A 19032-nucleotide genomic window follows, 5' to 3' on the forward strand; every position below is an offset into this window, starting at 1 on the left:
GAGGAATCATAAACTCTTTACCTCACCCAGCTGTAGGAAATAAGGGAGCACCATGCCCTTCATTTTTTCTGGTACCTTCAGGATGTGGAGGCCAGACCAGGGAAAACGAGCAGGGGTTGCGGTGTGGCCTCCTGAATCATTCATGTGGTCTCCTCCCTCCTTCCCAACATCCCCTTCCTTCACCCTGCAAACAGCTCTGATGTCACAGCAGAGGAAGGTCAGGTCGGGTGAGGACGGCCAGCCCCTCCTCCTGCCGCCTCCTGCCCATTAGGCAAAGACTTCTCAGCAGGTTACACACGAAATTAATAAATAACAGGGTGTTTGTTTTTTGTTTTTAGCCCAGAAGTAGAAGAAACCAGGAAGATTTTTTTTAAAAGTCTGGTATGGGACAATGTAAAGCCTTCCCTACCTTGGAAGGAGTATAAAGCTGCACATAGGTGAGGCCCGATGTCAGAATGTGTGTGCCTTTGGTCTTTTATTTTATTTTTTAAAATCTTTATGAGTTTATTTGAACCAAACTGATGCCAATGCTAGGAAGCAAAATCTCAAATGCTCTCGTATGTGTCTTTTTTTTTTTAAAGGGCCAAGAATTACCTTTTAAAATGGCCAACAGTAAAGGTTTACACTTCAATTGTTCTACAGTTTACAAGTTTACTATATACATTATCTCAAGTGACTCGGCCAGCGTCACACAGAACCAAGATAGAAAGGAAGATATCTTGCATTTGAAAACCAGGTCTCTTTGAACTAATTCTCCGTGTCTTGAAAATAAATTCTTCTTCTTCCATATCAAGCCATCTTCCTCAGTGCTTTCTTTCTATCTACATGTTTTATGGATCTTAAAAAGCTCTTCATCCCTTATCCCCAAAGCTGCCAAAATTCTTTGACCTTGCGGGTGGAGGTAGATGCAGTAGCTGATGCATTTTACAAGTTTCACAGTGCTCCAAATATATTAAAGTTCACGGTCAGCTTCATGGGAGGGTCTTTTGGGCAATTGCACAGGAACTGATGTTTTAGAAGGGCCTCATGCCCTGGCCAGTGTTTCTCAGTGATTAGAGTGTCAGCCCTTGGACCTGAGTTGCAGGTTCAATCCCTGGCCCTCGTTTGGGTGAGTGCGGGAGGCAATACCACCCCCCCTCTTCTCGGGCATCTCAAACTTCCTCCTTCTCCTCCTCCCTTTTTCCCTCTCTTCCCCTCTTTCTAAAAATCAATGGAAAAATATCCTCAAGTGAGAATTAACAATAAAAACAACAACAAAAAAGGGCCTCATGCTTAGTTCTCAGGCCACTTTCCTACCCTGTATTGTAAGGGGTTTCCTACATGGATTCAAAGTAAAAGTGACATAGGGAGAGACTGGATTGCTGTCCTCTTTCCTTTTCCAATGTTCTCAGCACTCCTAGGATTACCTATGGCAGTGGTTCTCGACCTTCTGGCCCTTTAAATACAGTTCCTCATGTTGTGACCCAACCATAAAATTATTTTCGTTGCTACTTCATAACTGTAATGTTGTTGCTGTTATGAATTGTAATGTAAATACCTGATATGCAGGATGGTCTTAGATGACCCCTGTGAAATGGTCGTTCGGCCGCCAAAGGGGTCGCGACCCACAGGTTGAGAACCACTGACCTATGGCTTTGTAGCCAAACTCTAACATTTGAGTTTTTTAAGACTTGAGAGAAAGGAGGGGTTTTCTTGTAGAAGCCTGAATGCTCTTAGACAATCACGGTATAAATAGGATCCTATTAAGAAACTGTTCTACTGGGATTGGAACTATGATTGCTTTTTAGAGAATGAAAAACGATGGGGAGATAAACATTTCATTAAAGGTCAAGCATTTGGCCAATGTGTTTATTGAATGTATGGCCCTTTAACAAAAACTTGGATCGCTTCAGTGAAAATTTAGTTTAATTTTCTCCTGATTTTGGAGCAAATCACTGTTTGAGAGTCTGAAAGAACAATCTCCATTTTCTCTATCTGCTGAGAAAACATGTAAGAAAATCCAGTTTATGATCTGGTTACTTAACACCACTCATTGGAGTGTATTTGTTTTGCCAAGAAGAAAGCCTTGTGAACAATGATTGGGTGTGTCTTTGGTTCCAGATTATTGTATAGAGCAAGTAGTCTACTTTTTTTCCCCCTCCTGTAATCTTCACAAATCCTTTCAAAATACTAGGTTTATGGGAGGGAGACTATTAAGGGGCTCTCACTGCTGCTAAAATGACATGGGAGGGAGTAGAGGGGAAAAATAAAAGGTTTGTACTTAGGAGTAGTTTATGAATGGATGGAATGAGATGTTTTGTTTTTTGTTTTTTAAGATGTATTTTTGGAACTGAAGTGAGGGCATAGTTGGTCAGACTGGTACTGAGCCAATATTTGGACATTTGTGGAACTTCCCTTTTTTTTTTTTAAGGCTCATTATTGTCTTGAGAACAAGAGCATAAGAAAGAAATGATGTAGGGAGAGAAGGTAGGGTCCAACAAAGATACCATCTGCTTGCTCTATTTATTGGCCTCTACTAATTTCAAGGAGCCTAGGTCTGCCTGGGGACTAATGCCCTTTATCGCATGTAGTTAAAATTGACCTGTGACTTCAAGGTCAGGTGAAAAGTGCTTGCCATTTTGCAGACCACAGGAAAGTCGACGTGGAGACTTGCTGCCCATGGTTACTGAGCTCTTCATGTCCCATTTATTCCCCTAAACACTTCCCTCAACTTTTCTCCCAAAATAGCATAGATGCAACAATTTGCTTTTTCTAACATTCTCTGTGTTCCAATGATTTTATTGTTTTTTCCTTGAATTGTTGCTTTGCTTGCATTCTCCCTCGTTTTATTTGTATACATGTCTGGTTTTCTGGCTCAATATTGAGCTCTTTGGGGGCAGACAATGTTTTTTATCTTTGCTTTCTACAGTTTATAGCTTGCATAATCCACATAGGCTTGTAATTTCAGAAATACACTTGAAATGGTAGTGTACATAAACTTTTATTTCTTGCTTATTTTTATGTGTAACCGTTATAGCATATTTTGTGTAGTTTTTACCAATTTACGTTTAAAGTGCTGTGAAGTAGTTTTAAATTATAAACAAAAACAAACTTTATTTTTGTGAACACTTCGGTTCTGTTTATATTTTCAAGCAAGGAATTGGTGAATTCAAATATTGAACATTGAAAAGACTTGACATATTTTGCTAAATTGATTTCCAAAAGACTTTTGTAGGCAAATCCTAAAATAGCCCCTCAGGATTCCTCACTCTAATACCCAGGACTGTGAATTCGATGAGGTATCATGCCTACAATTATGTTGCATTAAAGCCAAAGGGAGATTGGGCCTAATCTAATCGCATAAGCCTTTTAAAAGCAGAGTTTTCTCTGTTGGGTAGCAAGAGGGAAAGTCAGGAAGATTCTGAGCATGAAGAGGATTCCATGCATGAATGTCAGCTTTAAGTGGGAGGAAGGCTGGCTGCTATGGCTTAGTGGTTGAGGGTTGACTTAAGAACCAAGAGGTCATGGTTGGATTCCTGGTCAGGGCAGATGCCCGGGTTGTGGGCTCGATCCCCAGTAGGGTGCATGCAGGAGGCAGCAGATCAATGATTCTTTTCATCATTAATGTTTCTATCTCTTTTCATCATTAATGTTTCTATCGCACTCTCCCTCTTCCTTCTTTTCGGAAATCAATAAAAACATATTTAAAAAGAAATAAAATAAAGGGGAGGGAGGAGGGACATTCACAAGACCAGAGAGTGGCTTCTCAGAACTGAGAGTGACTCCTGACCCACAGCCAGAAAAGCAAGTGGGGACCTCAATCTTGCAGCCACAGGAAACTGAACTCTGACAGCAACCTGGGTATCTTGGAAAAAAATTATTCCTCAGAGCTTCCAGGTAAGAGCCAGCCTGGCTGACACCTTGATTTTGACCCTAGGAGACCCTGTTAAATTTGTGGTAGGTTGTTATGCAGTGATAGAAAATGAATACATTGGCTTACTCTTATCAAGTAATATATGAAATTGTTCATGTCACTACAGTGGCAGTGAATAGAACTCCATAACTGTGTGCTATATTAAAAGTCTTTGCTAAGACATTACTGATTAAATTTGTTTTTCTTTGCTGATGGAAATGAACAAAAAGTAATGATTTTGTGGCCTACTGATAACATTGGAGTGGGGGCACTAATGAAGAAAAAGACAGGAAATTCTGGGTGAGAGATTTGATATTGAGAGAAAGAAAACAATTATGGAAGAAAAGATTCTATCTCAAAAGAGTGGTGTGTTGAATCTGGTTTGCCCCAGCTTGTGAAAGCAATTGCTAATTTAAAAAATATATATGTTTTTATTAATTTCAGAGAGGAAGGGAGAGGGAATGAGAGATAGAAACATCAATGTTGAGAGAGAATTATTGATCGGCTGTCTCCTGCACACCCCCTACTGGGGATTGAGTCTGCAACCCAGGCATGTGCCCTTGACCGGAATTGAACCTGGGACCTTTCAGTCCAAAGGCTGATGCTCTATCCACTGAGCCAAATTGGCTAGGGTGCCAATGTTAACTTTATAGGAATTTTTGCAAGTTAGTTGTTAGGCACAGCTATTATTAAAAATTAAGTTATAAAACTTTCAAGTAAAGAAGTTACATTAAAAACTCATCACTCCCTTGTTGTTTTACACTTGATTATTAGCTATACTCTTGAGGTTGCTTGTATCAAATGCATCTGTATGGTAGAAACACTATATAATGGTTCACCTCTCTACCTTTCCTCCCAACTCCAAATTAAGTGACTTCACAGTTGAAACTTGAAATTGGCAATGATGGGAGTATTTATACCATGGAAACTGTCAGATGCCTTTTTTGAGCCGATGAGATACCACAGAAGTTTTTCTGAGACTTGGATCAGAGGAGGGCCTTTTTCCTATTGGATGTGGACCCCAAAGGATGTGAAGCCTGGCACCCTGGCAGCCATCCTGCCAATGTGAGGAGTGACTTCCAGCGAGAATGGAGCCAACATAACAAAAGATAGAAGGGAGAGATAGAAATAAACCAGTGCCCGATATCATGGTGTGAGCTCTATTTTCAGCAGGTCCTCATCCCACTTCTAGCCCTAGACATTTTGATTAAGTGAGCCAATAAATTCCTTTTGTATTTAAACTGGTTTGGGTTGAATTTCGTACCATTGGTAACTGAAAGCAGCCTAAAGGATGCAGTAGAATGTGTATGTGGTCCAGGATCATTCCTAGCCACCAAAAAGAGTTGACTGATAAAAGTAATTTAGAAGGATGGTAATCCTGACCTCAATCTTGTTCTGTTCTCATATCATAATTCTTGGTTTGACAAACACATAATTGCCTTATTTAAGGGTTTAATAAGCCTTGTATATATTATTTCCCTTGCAGGCTGAGATCAGTTTTAATCAAAAAACACTTGGTTAGAGTGGGAGGCATTCTTCTGAGGCTATCTAACAGCTATCCTTCTCTTCCTTGATATTGAAAAGCTTTTATTCTGTGTGGCAAAGCTCCAGAAGATGAGTCATGATTTTTCTAACCTCCTCACAGCCATCTCATTGCCCTTTATCAGATACTAGGGACCCAGTGCACAAATTTGTGTACCTCTAAAGGCTCTGTGAGCCAAGAGGATGCAGTGGGCACAGGGGCGGGTCTTGGTCCACCCTCCGCACCCCCGCCCAACCCTTCCTGTCATGGTCCCTGGTCCCCTGTCTGCCGGCAGCCCCACTCCCACCGCCGCTCCCATGTGCTGACAGCGTGGAGCAATTGGGGCTGGAGCCAGCAGCAGGTGCAAGCGGCGGCTGCTGCCCCGATCACTCCTCAGGAGCAGGGGGAGGTGGAGAAGCCCTCAGGGATGATTGGGGCCAGCAGCTACCATTCACACCTTCTGATGGAGCTGAGCTATCAGGACTGGCGCTGGGCACCAGCAGTGGGTGCAAGTGGAGGCTGCTGCCCCAATTGCCCCTCAGGAGCAAGGGGGAGGTGTAGAGGCCCTCAGAGGTGATTAAGGCTGGCAGCTGCCACTCTCACCTGCTGATAGTACTGAGGAATTGGGGCCGGCGTGAGGCACCAGCAGCGGATGCAAGTGGCAGGTCCAGTGCCAGCAGCGGGTGCAAGCAGGGCCGGCATCAGTGGCAGGTGTGAGCAACCAGTGGGACTGTGGCACATGGGAGGAAAGAATTTTTAGTAACCACCAGAGGCTTGCCCTGATGACAGCGACTGGGGCCCCACCTTGGTTGGGTGCCCCCACTTACCTGCTCCACCATCCCATCGCAGCTAATGCCCACCATGTTCCGTGCTCTGCCACCTGTTGCAGACACCTGCCATGTTCTGCGCGTGCCCCCTGGTGGTCAGTGCACATCATAGCGACTGGTTGTTTGGTTGTTCTGCTGTTCAGTCTATTTGCATATTAGGGTTTTATATATATAGATAGTTGACTCTTGAACAACTTGGGGGATAAGAGGGACCAAACCCTCAAACATGAAGATCTGCTCTTAACTTTTAATACTATAGTAGTCCCTGCACATCTGAGGTTGGTTTAACCTATGCATGTGGAACCCACAAAGAGCCAAACAAGAAATTTAAAAAGGTATAAATAAATAAATAAGTCTATAGAATAATAATATAAAAAAGGAAATTATTTTTGTACAGCTGAACCATGTGGGTTTTTAAAAATTATATTTGTATTGATTTCAGAGAGGAAGGGATAAGGAGAGAGAGATAGAAACATCAATGATGAGAGAGAATCATTGATGGGCTGCTTTCTGCATGCCCCACACTGGGGATCAAGCCTGCAACCCATGCATGTGTCCTGACCAGGAATCAAACTGTGACCTCCTGGTTCATAGGTCGACACTCAACCACTGAGCCACACCAGCCCAGCAGAATTTTTTTTCTTTTAATTCTCACCTGAAGATATTTTTTCCATTGATTTTTTTTTTTAGAGAGAGTGAAAGGGATGGGGTGGGGGAGAGAGAGAGAGAGAGAGAGAGAGAGAGACGATTGGTTGCCTTCACATGTGCCCCAACTGGGACCAGGGATTGAACCTACACCCCAGGTACATACCCTTGATGGAATCAAACCTGAGATGCTTCTATGCATGGGCCAACTCTCTAACCACTGAGCGACTGACGAGGGCTTTGACGCTCTAACCACTGAGCAACTGGCCAGCACTACGATGTGTCTTTTAAGCTAAGTGTTATTACAAAAGAGTTGAAAGTTAAAATAATTAAAAGTTTATAAAGTAAAAAAGTTATGGGAGGCTAAGGTCAATTTATTATTGAAGAAGAAAATACTTTTTTTTTTTTTTTTTACAAATTAAGTGTATTTTTTTCTACAGTATTTATAAAGCCTATAGCTGTATACACTAATGTCCTAGGCCTTCACATTCACTCACCACTTGCTCACTGACTCACCCAGGGCAACTTCCAGTCCTGCAAGCTCCATTCATGGTAAGTACTCTATACAGGTGTACCATTTTTAATCTTTTATATTGTATTTTTACTGTAGCTTTCCTATGTTTAGATATGTTTAAATACACAAATACTATTGTTATACTTATCTATAATATTCAGTATAATAACATGTTGTACAGATTTACAGCCTAGGAGCAATAGGCTATACCATTAGCCTGGGTGTATAGTGGGCTGTACCCTCTAGGTTTCTGTAAGTGCACTCTGTGATGTTCACACAATAATTAAATTGCCTAACAATGCATTTCTCAGAAAGCATCTCCATCATGAAGTGGTGCATAATTGTACTAATGCATAAAAACTGCTCAGAAATAGTCTGTTAATAAGTCCCCATAGAATTATCTTGTCTTGATTTAATTTTATTTCCAATTTTAAATTACTTTTTATGAACTGGAACCTCCCAAGCTCTTGCTTGGCCTCTTGATGTGTTTCCAGTCTACAAGGATGCTCTTAATATTTCCAAGTTCTTTGCAAACAAAAAAACCAACAGAGTGACTTTGTTTTCCAAACACATATTTACCTATTTAACAGTTGTTAGCACAGTATGCCACGTAAGTCTGAGAATAATGTGGCAGGCTAAAAACAAAGAAGGAACGATGTCAAACTGAACCAATACACAGCATGAACCTTCTTTTCAGGCTCACATAGAGTAGCAACACAATTTTTCTTAGTATTCAAGGTCATCTTGACCTCATTTAATCCTTAAGTGTGTATCATAAACACCTATTTTTCTTGGAAAATGATTTCCAGGCTACACAAAAAATTGTCAAAGTCAGTCTATCAGAAGTTTAGAGTTATCAGGAGAGATGAAAAACACAGTATAAACAAAATTACTTACTTTTATAGGTTACACTCTGTAATTACACAGCAAGAGATGAGAAATGTGTCCATTGATATAATTGCTATCTTACATGTATTTTTATTTTTTTTCTAAGAATTACAAAGGGGACTAGGAGGGCTTCAAAATATTTTAAAGAGATAGTTTTAAATGGTCCAAAATTTTTGAAGCATATCATATCTGGGTGTGATACACATGGTCTCTTAAGAATTTTTTAAAGATAAGGTCAGCAAACTACAGTCTGTTGGCCATTCTGGCCCATCACCTGTTTTTGTATTTCCCTGAGCTGTGAATGGTTTTAATATTTTTAAATGATTAAAGAAAAAAATCAAAAGAAGAATAACATTTTATGATATGTAAAAACTATCTTATGTCCAAATGTTAGTGTCCATAAATAAAGTTTTGTTGGAGCACGGCCCACTCATTTGTTATGGGCTGGCTTCATTCTTGCCACAATGGTAGAGCTGAGTAGTTGTGCAAAGCCTAAAGTACTCACTATCTGGCCCTTTCCAGAGAAAGTTTGCCAGCCTTTAAGAGCTTTCCCCTAAAGAAACACTATGGCCTTCTATAAACCAAAGACTTCTTCACAGAGATTTCTTGTGTCAATGACACAACATGCTTTAAAAAATAATAAAGTGCACAAATTTAGTAAATATAATACAGTTGCCATATTATAAAATAAAATGATAGACAGGCCGTTATTAGATTTAGCATGTTTCTTTTCCCACTTTATGTCAGTGTAGCATAATTATTAAGAACATGTGCTATAGGGCCATTCTTTTTTCTTGAATCTTGATTAGCTTTCTGTGACCTTGGGCTGGCTAGCTAACCTCTCTTAGGCTTGGGTTACATATAAAACAGAGTAATAATGGTACCAACCTCATAAAGTTATGTTCGTATTAAGTGGGGTATTTTTTCTGAAAGGTATTTAGCTTGGTACCTGATATATAGTAGGTGTGCGATAAGTTTTTTTTTAAAAAATAATTAGCATTATCATCCGAAAACGTCACTTTCTAACCAGAAGTGGTTATCTATTCCTGGTGTCTATGACTTCTGTTTTGACCAGGAAGTCCATAAAACCCTGCTTAAGTTATTTCTTAAGAGGACAGCAAAGAGTCCCTCTCTCTGCATTATCTGCAGAAAAAGTGTCCCGGATGCATGAATTCCAGCATGTACTTGACAGGACAGTGGAAAAATGGAGGCATAGAATGTCTAGAAACAAAAATCACCGGGACAAAAGGTGTTGGAAGGCTGGTCAGCACCTGGATCAAATTAGTGAGTAGAAAGTTGGGATTTTCCATGTGAGACTCCATTTCAACTTTTCTATGGAGAGTCCACAGTTCCATGACAGGCTATTGATGAAAGCTCTCTGAGTAGCTAAAGTCCTTTTTTTTAGAGTTTTGGTCATTCTATCCATTTTATGTTCGGTTAACACAGCCATTATGTTTTTATTACTTGATGTGTTAGTTGATGTTTCCAACCAGAAACACTCTTAGAAAATCATGAGGGTGTAATGCTGCAATTCTTGGAAAGTTAGTGATTTCTTTCCTCCTGGATTTGCTGCTATCTCTTGCCTGCACTGGCTTTGCTCTTAGAATCAAGATGACTCTGGATTAATGCAGATGAACCAGAGCCTAGCAAACACATGATTCCTCAGCTGCGATGCTACCTCCTTTTCTTTCCTCATCTCTAAATAGGTCGTGACCAGCCTCAGCAGAGGTGGTCTCTTTTGTTCACCAGAGGCGGTCTGGAGTCAATTGTTAAATAGCATGAAGAGGTGAACCTTCTTTAGTTGCCCTTACAGAACGAATATCTGCCTAAAGAGAGCTATTGGGAGACTAATCCCCTAAGATAAACAATTCATCTCCTTACCCCCCAAAATCATTGACAGAATTCCAGAGGCAGTAGATATCTCCACAATACAGCCATGAAACAGATTTTCTATAGGTCCATTTCCTTTTTTAGGAAAAATAAAAGTCACAAAGAACAGTTTGTACACATCTCACTTGTTTTTACTTCCTGTGTTTTGTGTCTGGACATACTAGTATTTTGTGAAGAAAATCCTTCGAGATTTTATCCTTGTTCCTCAGTGAGGGTTGAACGATTCTGGTTTATTTGGTTTAGCCACTCAAAGGATGAATGAAATGTTTCAGCATTCTTACATAATCTAGTTGGAATCATGGTGAAGACAACAGATGCAAACACCCACACATCCCCCTGGTGCGTGAGGATAAAACCCCAAACTGTGATGCTCACGAGCATGCCTGTGAGTAGGAGGGGGTGGGTGGCCTCTGTTTACTCGTAGGAGTAGCTCTCATCATCGTATTCCAGCTCATCTTCATCATCATCATCCAGCAGCCCATACTTAAATTTCCGGTAGACAGTGCCATCCTGGCCCATGTAGACTATGTCATCCTCGTCATCCTCATCAAAGTCACGGTCCCTGTACTCAATCACCTGATCCTCTTCAAAGTTGGTGCTCTCGCGATGGTTGCTCTTATAGGAGGAGTAAGACTTGCTAGGGTCAGCCAGCTTTTCATAGCCCTTCTCTACTGGCTGGGCTCGGCCCCGCGATTTCCTCCAGACGATCACAGCTGCCCCAATCAGAAGCACCAGCATAATAAAGGAGGTGACGAGCAAGGCTGTCTTCGAATGCTCAGGGGCAGACCCCATCTCACTTGCTGGAAGGATGCACTCGTCTGTTGGAAGATGACCCCAAAGGAAGAGGGGAGAGAGAAAGGATGAAAAAAGATGGAATGGGGAAAATTAGTTTCTGATGTTAAGAACTTCACCTTTATTTTTTAAATCTAAAATGGCAGAATCCCTCTCTGATTTTCTTAACAGTCACACCACTCTGCAGAACTGTGGTGTGTGTTGCATGAGAGTCCCAGTCTATGTCAGATGATGCCATCAAACCCTTCTAGAATGAAGATCAGTTTGAGATCCAAAGGAGCCGACCCCCCCACCCCCTGTCCCCCCTTCCCCATACCTCATGGGTCAATCGCCAAGTGTCCAACCTTACTCATCGATTCTCCGGTTTCTTTTCCCAGAAAAACATTCCATCTGGGGCCATGATTCACTTAATGCTAAATAAATAACTGACTTTTGCTAAGACTGTGTCCCCTTCTCAGCTCCTCTTAAACCTGGTCCAACATGATTGTGCCACCATTCAAAGACAGGAACAGATTATTTATAAAACCATTGACTCTTATTTCTGTGTTGGGCCATAGATTTACTTAGGTTAACCTGTTACTTGGCAGTTGAGAAAACTGAGGCCCACAGAGAGGAAGTGAATTTTCACATTGTCAGAGCCAAGAGCTTGTTTGTGGAGCAATCAGAATTCAAATCCAGGAATCCTAACCTTCATGCTGTAGTCTGGAGAGGTTAGGATAAAGCACTCTGACAAATTTTTGATTTCTTGGTATTATATGGCCCTAATAAGGCAGAGAGAGAAAAACCACCTTTAAATTTCTTCTATCATAATTAAGATTTCTGAAATTGAGAGTTTTTTCCCCTGTCATTCACCAGCCTCTGTTTTGATGCATTAATTGAGAACATGGAGTAACCAAAATTGTCACAGAAGGAAAGATTAAACCATAACTTGAGTGATGAGTTCATTTTTCTTACTTTTCACCCCTTTATTCAGGTGGTATGATTTGAGTAAGTTGCATATATTTTTTTCTCTTCTTTCACCCATCAAATGAGAATGTGCAAGAAAGTATGAAAGAACTAGAGAAAAAACTAGCAGGCCATTTTGGATGGACAAGCTGAAATACATACTGTTTTTCATAAACATTTTTTGAACCACATGAACCTGACTCCAGAATCTTTTATGAGAGGCTCTACATTGTACATACTAGCTTAATATATAATGCTCCTTCCAATTGTTTTAAGGGAAATTATTTTTGCTTATTAGATATTGGCCAATTATATCTGATTCATCACCACTATATCTCTTTTTGTTGGAGGCAGTACACTAGTGATAAAGAAGTTTTCTATTTTATTGTAACTTTCATTCTCATGGGATTTTGCCCATTAAGCAGAGTTCCTTCTAAAGTAACAGCACTATCATTATGGCTTTCATTAGCAATACAGCATAGAATTTTCCCCTGGAGGAAATATTATAGCACCAGAGAAATGGATAAGCAATCGGTGTGTGGTACTTGGCGATAAATACTGCCTGAGGCAGGAGAATCAACAAAAGACCTTTGAATTACTAGGGCGCCATATGCAATCACGTCTTATGGCTCCACAGTCTTAAGTCTGCAGAGTCAGGGTCGGCCTCTGTGATCTGGTTTCTTTGAAGGAGCAAGTGTCTCAATAAAGAATGAGTAGGTAATCAAGAGTGTTTAGACTTCTGCAGAGTTGCCCCAGGTGGATCTTTGAGAGCCACAGAGGCCCAGGAAAGCTGACTAACTAATTTTTAATAGGAGCAGGCTTACAGAAACTCTGCACCCAATATGCACACACTTCTGGTTCCATTTAAAGCCATCGGTGTAATTAGGATTATTATTCTTAGCTGACACAGCATGAGTATTAGGCAATCAGACCCTGAAGGTGGATGTATATGAGGAGCTGGAGAAATCACCTGCTTGGGGGGGTGGGAAAAATGAAAGAAGGAAATCATTAGTTTTTGGAAAGATGCTATTTAGAGTTTAATTGAAAAGGCTGATTAAAACCATAAAATAGAAATGGCTAGTAGCAGTTATGGATCCAGGATATACTTCACTTATAAATGGACATGCTCCCAATAGTATTATTCTGTTTTTGTCGGGCCATGATACATCTGAAGCCCATGGAAATGATTTGCTTCTGGGCTAGAGATTGTATTTTAAGAAAGTATTTTTTATTTTTAAAAAGAAATCACTCCATTTGGGGTCTTTCTAAGTTTGTGGCCAATGGGAACCATGTACCCTTACAAATTGAGCTGGGAGTGGGAGACATTGTGGGGACTGGGAATTGGTTAAACGGTTTGTTTCCTTTTATCCTTCAATGAAAGTTCATTTCTAAAATGCTTTAGGTCTCTAATAGGAAGCCTAGACTTAGGCTGGTTTCTACAGAATGATTCTTTATGATAATACTGGCACCAGCTTTCTTGATAGTTGATTCTTTTCCTTTTTTTTTTTCCCAGAAGGGAAGAATAAAAAAGTTATAAAGTAACATTAGAAAGATAAAATTCTAGACCTATTTGAGCTCTAATGTTGGAGGGAGCACAGTAGTGGAAATAAATGCAGGCTTTGCAATCCAAAGGACCAGGATTCTAATTCCAGATGAGCCTCTTAACATTGGTGTGGACTTGGGCATGCTAATCAAACCCCTTGAGCCTCAGTCTCCTCATCTGTAAAATGGGATTAATATTATCTACTTATATGAGATGATGGACAGAAAGTTTCAAGTACAGTAGGCACATACCAGGCCTCAATAAAGAGGTAGCCCTATTGATTCTTCTGATCTCTCTATCCTTCTCTCTTTCCTGCTCCCGTCAGCTTCCTGAGGCCATGCCCTTCCTTTGCAGGCTGCTCTTCCTCTCCCCTCACCTGTGGTATTCTGGCAGTCACAGCAGTCCTGGGTATCCGTGGGATCAGAGGTGTTGCAACAGTGCAGACAACGGCTGTCATCCATGACCAGCAGCAGGTTGGCGGGGCACATAGTACAGTTCTTGGCGCCAGGTCCTTTGCATTCTATACAGCTCTCGTGGCATTTTTCACAGTTAAATTTCTCCCCCTGTTAAGATCAGGAAATTCCTTTTGAGTGGGGAGGGAGGCATATCTTATCTCCATAAGGAAAGAAGGCATATGGGGGACAGCAAAAAGGTGATCTGTTCTGGGTGAAAGACCGAACCAAGTCTTTGTACTCGGATGGAATCACTGCTGGCCCTTTCCCTCTGAGATCTGCTGGTAACAATAATGAAAGAACAGGCTTGAAGACCAGCTCAGGTTACAGACTGATAGCTCGTGTGCTGTACCTGAGAAAGGACAGCTTTTGTCTGGCCCACCCTACACTGACCTCCACAGTTTAAAATTCTTTTTCATTCATTGCCCACACTTCAAAGGGGGGTTAGTTCACATGTAAGTTTGCACTAAGGTTTTCTTTGATCAAGCACCCTTGACTCATTATCTGCCTGGCCTCTCATTCTGTCCTAGAAAAACGCAAGTTGTGATTGTTTAACTAAAGCAGCTAAATCTCCATGAGAAGGGAGTTGAGAGACAAGGAGAAGGTGGCCTCCCTCCTGACAAGTTGCTCCTACCCTGGTGCTGGAAACATAGACGGGGGAAGATAGTCGCTTTGGAAAGATGATGTAACAGAAAAAGAGGGAATGGACAATATCTTTGTTGAGCACCTTGGCATGTTTTAGGCACTGAGAAGGTGCTTTCTCAGCTATTATTATCTCATCAAATCTGGATTAGGAGACAGAACCTGTGGGTTGAATTCTGGCTTTGTTACTTACTATTCATGTGGTCTTTACCAACTCTTTAATCTCTCTGAACTTCAGTTTCACCAAAGTGTAATAAGGGCTACTGTCAGAATATAAAGAGCTCATGTGTGAATATGTTGGGTCATGCTTATTTCAAAATAGAGAGATAGATGTTCTCAAATGAAAGCTATGGGTGGCTAGCACCATTAATCCATGATTCAATGTAGAAGATTTAAAAAGATTAAACCTGCACAGTATAGGAATTTTAGGCCTGTTTTACTTTGCCTAGAATGACAGGCAGAAACCAGTTTATTTTGTGGAATGGCAGAAGGCACACTATGCCCAGCTCTCAGTACCTCTCCCACTCTGTATTCCCCCACAACACAGTCTGAGGTGCAGATTCCTCCTGCCAGGTGGTAACTCCACACACAGGATAAGCACTGCAACGCTCCTTTTCCTGAAAGAAAAAAAAAATGATTCTAAGTTATGAGACTGACCTTAGATTTCAGCCTCTGACTTGGTTCCAGACACGTAGGAGCATGGAATATGTTAAGGAAATGGAAGTGGAAGGGTGAAATGATTGAGGATATGAAAAAAAAAAAAGTCTGCAAAACACCAAGTGAAGACCATTAGTTATCCAATTAGTTAAATTGTTGTAAACTTTCATTTTGGAAATTGAAGATTTAGAGATGACAGATCTTTTATTAAAGCAAGAGGATTTTCTGAGAATGAGAAATCATATAGAATATTTATAAAACCTTTATTTGTCATTCTGCTTATTTTTAACTAGTATAAAGGACAAGGATTATACCAGCTGATTTTGGGGATTCCCCAAACTCAGTAATTCATGATTAGGCAGTTCCTAATTGAGAAACATCACCAGAGTTGAAAGTTAAAATGCTGGGGCTAAAAGAATTTAACAGAATATTTTGTCTAATCGTTCTTAATTTTGAGGATGGTGGTGATAGTTTCCTTTGAAATTCTCCTGACCTGAAATCTATAAACTTTCTTCTCAGAAATTTGACATCCTATTTATTATTTTTTTAAATAAATAAAAACTAAGGCCTACTAAATGAATTTATATGATAAAAATTCAAACTTCCCTACATTTTTTAAATAATAAAAAATAATGTGAAGTCACTCATTCAAGGTTACACAGGTAATAATGGCTGAGTCATAAATCAAATTCAGGTTTTTTAACTCACACTCCAGTGCTCCTTCTATCATACTATCTACCTTAACACATGAACCACCAAGTAGAGGAGGTCCGGATCTATAGATTCTGTTTCCTGTGGAGGTAATACCCCTCTCTCCTAATTCAGAGACCTCAAGAATGACTGGCTCAAGCATTTCTTTCTATTCAAATATCAAGGGATAACTAAGAGTTTGGAGACAGGAGACCTGAGCTCTAAGAAGACTCTGGCAGTTTTGCTGAGAATATCAAAACAGAAGCCAAGAGACAGACAGGACATGGAAAGTGCCTGGTATTGTGAGTTGGAATTTGTATAGGTCTTCCAATCAGAAGAATATTGAAAAGAGTGGTTAGTTAAACTTGAACTAGCACTGTGAATCTTCTCCTTCAAATTCACTATGGAATTAGCACTTCATGTCTGATCTGTGAACTCAATCATTTATAAAGTTTCCATGGAAAAATGAATTCTGAGCTATGAACAACATCTTAGAGAATAAACTTTTATTGCTCAACTGCTTCGATTAGGGCTGTCTGTCATGATATAAATTCAAAGCCATTCTATTTTTATTTTACTTCTAGATTTATACAGAATTTCCTACATGTCTGAGACATAACTACAGTCTCTGATGAAAGAATCAATCTTCCTCTACTTCCTTTCTTCCTACCCTACATTTTTCTAAAATATAGTTTACATGTCTTACTCCAATTTTAAAATAAAGAAGTGTGGGGTTTGTTTTTCTTTATGAAGAGAAATTTAGGGTAGGAAAAATTAAAAATTAAAAGAGGAAAAAAGGGTTATAAAATGTGTACCTTAAGGTTGGTTAAATTTTTTTCAGAAGACCAGAAGCAATTTGGCTGAGGCGTAGGTCCTGGGCAGTCCCCAAAGGCACTACCTGTCACCTTGGGTAACAAATCAGTAACTCCCTTTAAATCTCCTACATTGATTTATGGCAAAATCTCCACATTTAGGGCACCCAGAGTCTTCTGCAAAAGGCAGTTTGTTAATTTCCAGAATGTTTTCTCTGTTTTCAAGTTTAACACCTGACATTTATCATTGCTTCTAAGGATCTGCAGGAGCCTTGGGACCTATAAAGACAGCTTTGGTATTTCCTTAAAATTCAGATCAGCTCACCATCTGCTCTACCTTGGACTGACCCCCATGGGATGAATTTGCCAAGGCAGAGCAACCCTGGGGGCTGTTTATGGCATTATTTACACAGAGAGAGGCAGCTTGGGAGAGTTAGCGGGGGTTGGGCTACTCAGCCTGGATTTTTATTTCAAACAATTTTGTGAGGAAGATAAATAAAAAGTTAAGTGTGTGAAGGCAAGGAATAAACTAATTGTGGAGGAACCAACTGCATATAAACATACATATTTATTAGGCCTGGTGTGCTCCTCTCCCCCTCCCCCACTTTACCTAGTGCTTTTAAACTTTTTAAAAATACCCTAATGTTAGTAGGCAGTCAGATGTGAATAAAATAGAATCTAGTTGGCAAGTTACTTATGTAGGTTGCCAAATTATCCTTTTATTTTTCATACATCCTCAGTTCTTAGTATGATGACTAATGTTTTTTTTTAAAATATATTTTTATTGATTTCAGAGAGGAATGGAGAGGAAGAGAGAGACAGAAGCATCAGTGATGAGAGATAGTCATTGATGGGCTGCCTCCTGCATGCCCAACACTGGGGACTGAGCCGTAACCCAGGCATGTGCCCTGACTAGGAATTGAACCCTGACCTCCTGGTTCATAGGGCAATGCTCAATCACTGAGCCATGCAGGCTGGGCTGATGACTAATGTTTTAAGAAGAAAGGAATTCATACTTTTTTCAGTCAGTATACAGCTCAAGAGAAAACCTGTCCTCAAATTTTGTACACCCAAATCCTATAGTTTCTGATAGGGTTCACTTTTGGCATTGTACATTCTATGAACTTGGACAAATGTATCACCATTATAATATCATACTAGAGGCCCGGTGCACAAAATCCATGCACTGGGGTGGGGGAGGTCCCTCAGCCTGGCCTGCGCTCTCTCCCAGTCTGGGACCTGCCTTGGGGGATGTAGCAGTGTGCCAAGTGGCAGGCGGCCAGGGAGAAGCCCGAATCGGGGCTGGGCACTGCTTGCGCACATCCTGGCCCACTGCGCCTGATGCCACAGAGTCAGGAGAGGCTCCCACTGTGGCAGCTGCATTGAGTGTCTGCCCCCTGGTGGTCAGTGCACATCATGGCGACTGATCGTTCTGGTCGTTCCACCATAATGGTCGCTTAGGCTTTTATTATACAGGCTAGAGGCCCAGTGCACGAATTTGTGCACCATTGGGGTCGCTCAGCCAGGCCTGTGGGATGGGGCCGAAACCAGCTCTCCGATATCCCCTGAGGTGCCCTGGATTGTGAGAGGGCACAGGTCAGGCCAAGGCACCCAGAGGTGCATGATTGGGGCAGGGGAGGGACGTGGGAGGGCTCCAGGGCGTGTCCAGTCCATCTCATTCAGTCCCAATTGGCTGGACCCCAGCAGATGTCAAAGACTTAGAAAAAAAAAGGGGAATGTAAAATATCTCAATCAATTTTATGTTGACTGTATATTAAAATACTGTTTTGGGTATATTAAAAGATATATATGAAATTAATTTTACCAGTTTTTTTTAATGTGTCTCCTACATGTAAAGTTATATGCATGGCTTGTATTATATTTCTCTTGGGTACTGCCGAAACATCATGCTGTGAGAGACACCAAAGACATTCTGGGTCTCGTCTGAATAGCACATGACCATTCCCAGGTTAGTGTGTGCAGATTGCCCACTAGTCTGAGCACTTTCTATCTAAGAGTAATTTAATGTGTATATTCCTGAGAGTCACTCTCTCCATTTTTCCCCCTTCTCGGTTTTAACACTTTTCTTTCGGTCTATGCTGCAACCAGAGCAAAGTGGGGGCTGTGACTCTGGCCCCGGATTGCAGAGAAATGCAGGGATCCTGGCCGAGAGCAGAGGGAAGCGGCTCGGTGCTGAAGACCAAGACCAACCCCTCAGGCACCTCAGCCCGCTAAGCAGCCCCGCAGTCAGGGGGGGGACTGCGGGTTCCTCGCACTGTTGTAGTTTCATTGTTTCTTATAGTTTTTCCTGCTCCTCCAAC

General features: G+C 41.0%; 1 protein-coding gene across 1 annotated transcript in view; it reads right to left on the reverse strand.

The window, feature by feature from the left end:
- Positions 1–9277: 9277 nt before the first annotated feature.
- PCSK5 (proprotein convertase subtilisin/kexin type 5) overlaps positions 9278–19032 on the reverse strand; it is a 416138-nt gene continuing 406383 nt past the window's right edge. Inside the window, exons 35-37 of the mRNA XM_006776508.2 lie at positions 15069–15169; positions 13835–14021; positions 9278–10996 (exon numbers count right to left, since the gene is read on the reverse strand). Coding sequence (XP_006776571.2) covers positions 10593–10996; positions 13835–14021; positions 15069–15169 — 692 coding nt within the window. The 3' untranslated portion in view covers positions 9278–10592. The remainder of the gene's footprint in view (positions 10997–13834; positions 14022–15068; positions 15170–19032) is intronic.

The sequence above is a fragment of the Myotis davidii genome, unplaced genomic scaffold (genome assembly GCF_000327345.1).
Source record: "Myotis davidii unplaced genomic scaffold, ASM32734v1 scaffold228, whole genome shotgun sequence".
In the NCBI taxonomy this organism is placed as follows: Eukaryota; Metazoa; Chordata; class Mammalia; order Chiroptera; family Vespertilionidae; genus Myotis; species Myotis davidii.